The sequence below is a fragment of the Myotis davidii genome, unplaced genomic scaffold, assembly GCF_000327345.1.
Source record: "Myotis davidii unplaced genomic scaffold, ASM32734v1 scaffold299, whole genome shotgun sequence".
In the NCBI taxonomy this organism is placed as follows: domain Eukaryota; kingdom Metazoa; phylum Chordata; class Mammalia; order Chiroptera; family Vespertilionidae; genus Myotis; species Myotis davidii.
The window spans coordinates 989,409-991,310 of NW_006293088.1; the positions used below are offsets into that span (position 1 = coordinate 989,409).

The 1,902-nt window shown below is 56.6% G+C and overlaps 1 protein-coding gene across 1 annotated transcript in view; it reads right to left on the reverse strand.

Annotated features, from left to right (window-relative positions):
• The window catches only part of PAX7 (paired box 7), a 92,304-nt gene that overhangs the window by 29,294 nt on the left and 61,108 nt on the right, over positions 1-1,902 (reverse strand). Inside the window, 1 exon segment of the mRNA XM_015565926.1 lies at positions 1,782-1,900. Within this exon segment, the coding sequence (XP_015421412.1) occupies positions 1,782-1,900 (119 nt within the window).

Sequence of the window (1,902 nt, forward strand, 5' to 3'; positions counted from 1 at the left end):
TGCTCCTCCCCCCCCCCCCCCCCCCCCCCCAGCTCTGGGATCCTGTTGTGTCTATTTCCTGACTCTGGAAGGCGAGCTGGGCCAGTTAGTCCTTGGCCCTAATGAGACGGAGGTCATGGCCTTGAATCCCCAGGAGGCTCCACTGGGGAAATGTCCTGGTCTGCAGGCTGCCTCACCCTTTACCGTGTGGGTCCCGGACCAGGGGCTTGGAGCACCACCGTTAGGAGCTCTACGTTCAGCTGCATGTTTACCAGGCACTCGACTCTGCATGGACCTGGCTGAGGGCTTTACACAGATGGTCTCACTTAATCCTCAAGGACCCTAGGAAGTAGGTGCTGTAGCGTCCCTATTCCGTGGAGGAGAAAATCAAGGCTTAGAGAGGAGAAGGGAACTTACCCACAAGTAAATGATGGAACTACAATGCCATTAGCCCTGAACGACACACATTGATAGAGGCAAACAGGAATGAATCGAAAACATGCAGAGATATTAACATTCTTGTGAATGTTTTAGATCAGCGGGAAGGCTGTGTGCTAATAAAACTTTATTTACAAAAACAGGTAGCTGGATAGATGTGGCCAGGGGGTTGGGGTTGTAGGTGACCTCCCCTTCGACCCCCTTTTTTTCAGGCAACAGTTTCTATACTAATTACGTTAACTTGGCAATGGCGGGGGGTGGGGGGATGGGACAGAGAACTAATGCTTCCTTGACCCTATTTTGTGCCGGGCTCTGTGCCAGGCGCTCTGACCTATCAGCACCTGAGTGCGGAGACACCTTCCTTAGGTTAGTGCCACTCGGCTTGACCACTCTTCTGTTTAAGAGGGGATGAGCTGAGGCTCAAGGATGCTACCTTGCCTGACACCTGGGCAGCGGAGCTGGCTTCAAACCCCTCCCGGTCTTCCCATTTCTATTGCACTGCAGCTGCTCAGGTACGTTTGTATCAGACCAGAGGGAGGTGTCTCAGAAGCGGGGAGGCAGGGTAAAACCGTCTTGGATTTAATCCCTTCCCCTGTGCACATCTATCCGAGAGCCTGCTGCGGCCACAAGAATGAACTCGCCACTTCCGCAAACTCACTAGAACTTCCAGCATCGCCTCGTCCTGTTCCTCGAACCCACCGCTAACCACCATCAGCCTCCGCATTTAAAGTCGGTCCCACGACTCCTAACAGCACCGCCAGGCAATGAGTGACTCAACCAGCGACCAATCACACGCGAGTGAACAGAGTTCCGAGACCCAACGGGAGCAGAGGGCCATGTAGCCCCCGGCCACGTTCTCTCCACCAACAGGCCAGGGTCCTGCCTTGCATTCGAAGGCCCCCCCTGTGAGGGGCCGGAGATGGAGCACAGGAGGGAATCCAGGAAGGACTCCTGGTTCTAGAACAAGCCCCAGCCACAGTCAAGTCCCCAGGAAATGTGCCCGGCTTCCACCAAGGCACTGGCTGAAAATGCCTGGCGTTCATGGCCTGAACAGCCGTGAGGTGGGTGGTGGGCCAGTCTCACAAGCTCTGGGTGGTCTGGACCAGGAGCAAGTCTATAGCACAGTATCTATTTGTTTCGGGGCAGGGAGGGGGACAAGAAGTATGGAAACTTGTTATGCAAACCCTTTCTCTGCGTCCACCCGCTGGGCCACCCAGGCCTGCAGCTTGAGAAGACAGACCCAAGGTGAAGGAGCGCGAACTTTCTCCCCAGGGAGCACCAGCCTGAGTCACCCAGAGCCCTTGAAGGCTGGGCTGGTGGGCATCCGGCCACGGGGCCGTGGGCGGAGGGGTGAGGCCGCCTACCTGAGGAGACAGGCCGTTGCTGACGGGGTTCATGTGGTTGGAGGGCGCCGCTGCGTTCATGAAGCTGTCGGAGTAGCTGGAGAAGCTGTGGCGGGCTCCATAAGCGGAGCTGGTGTCCGCG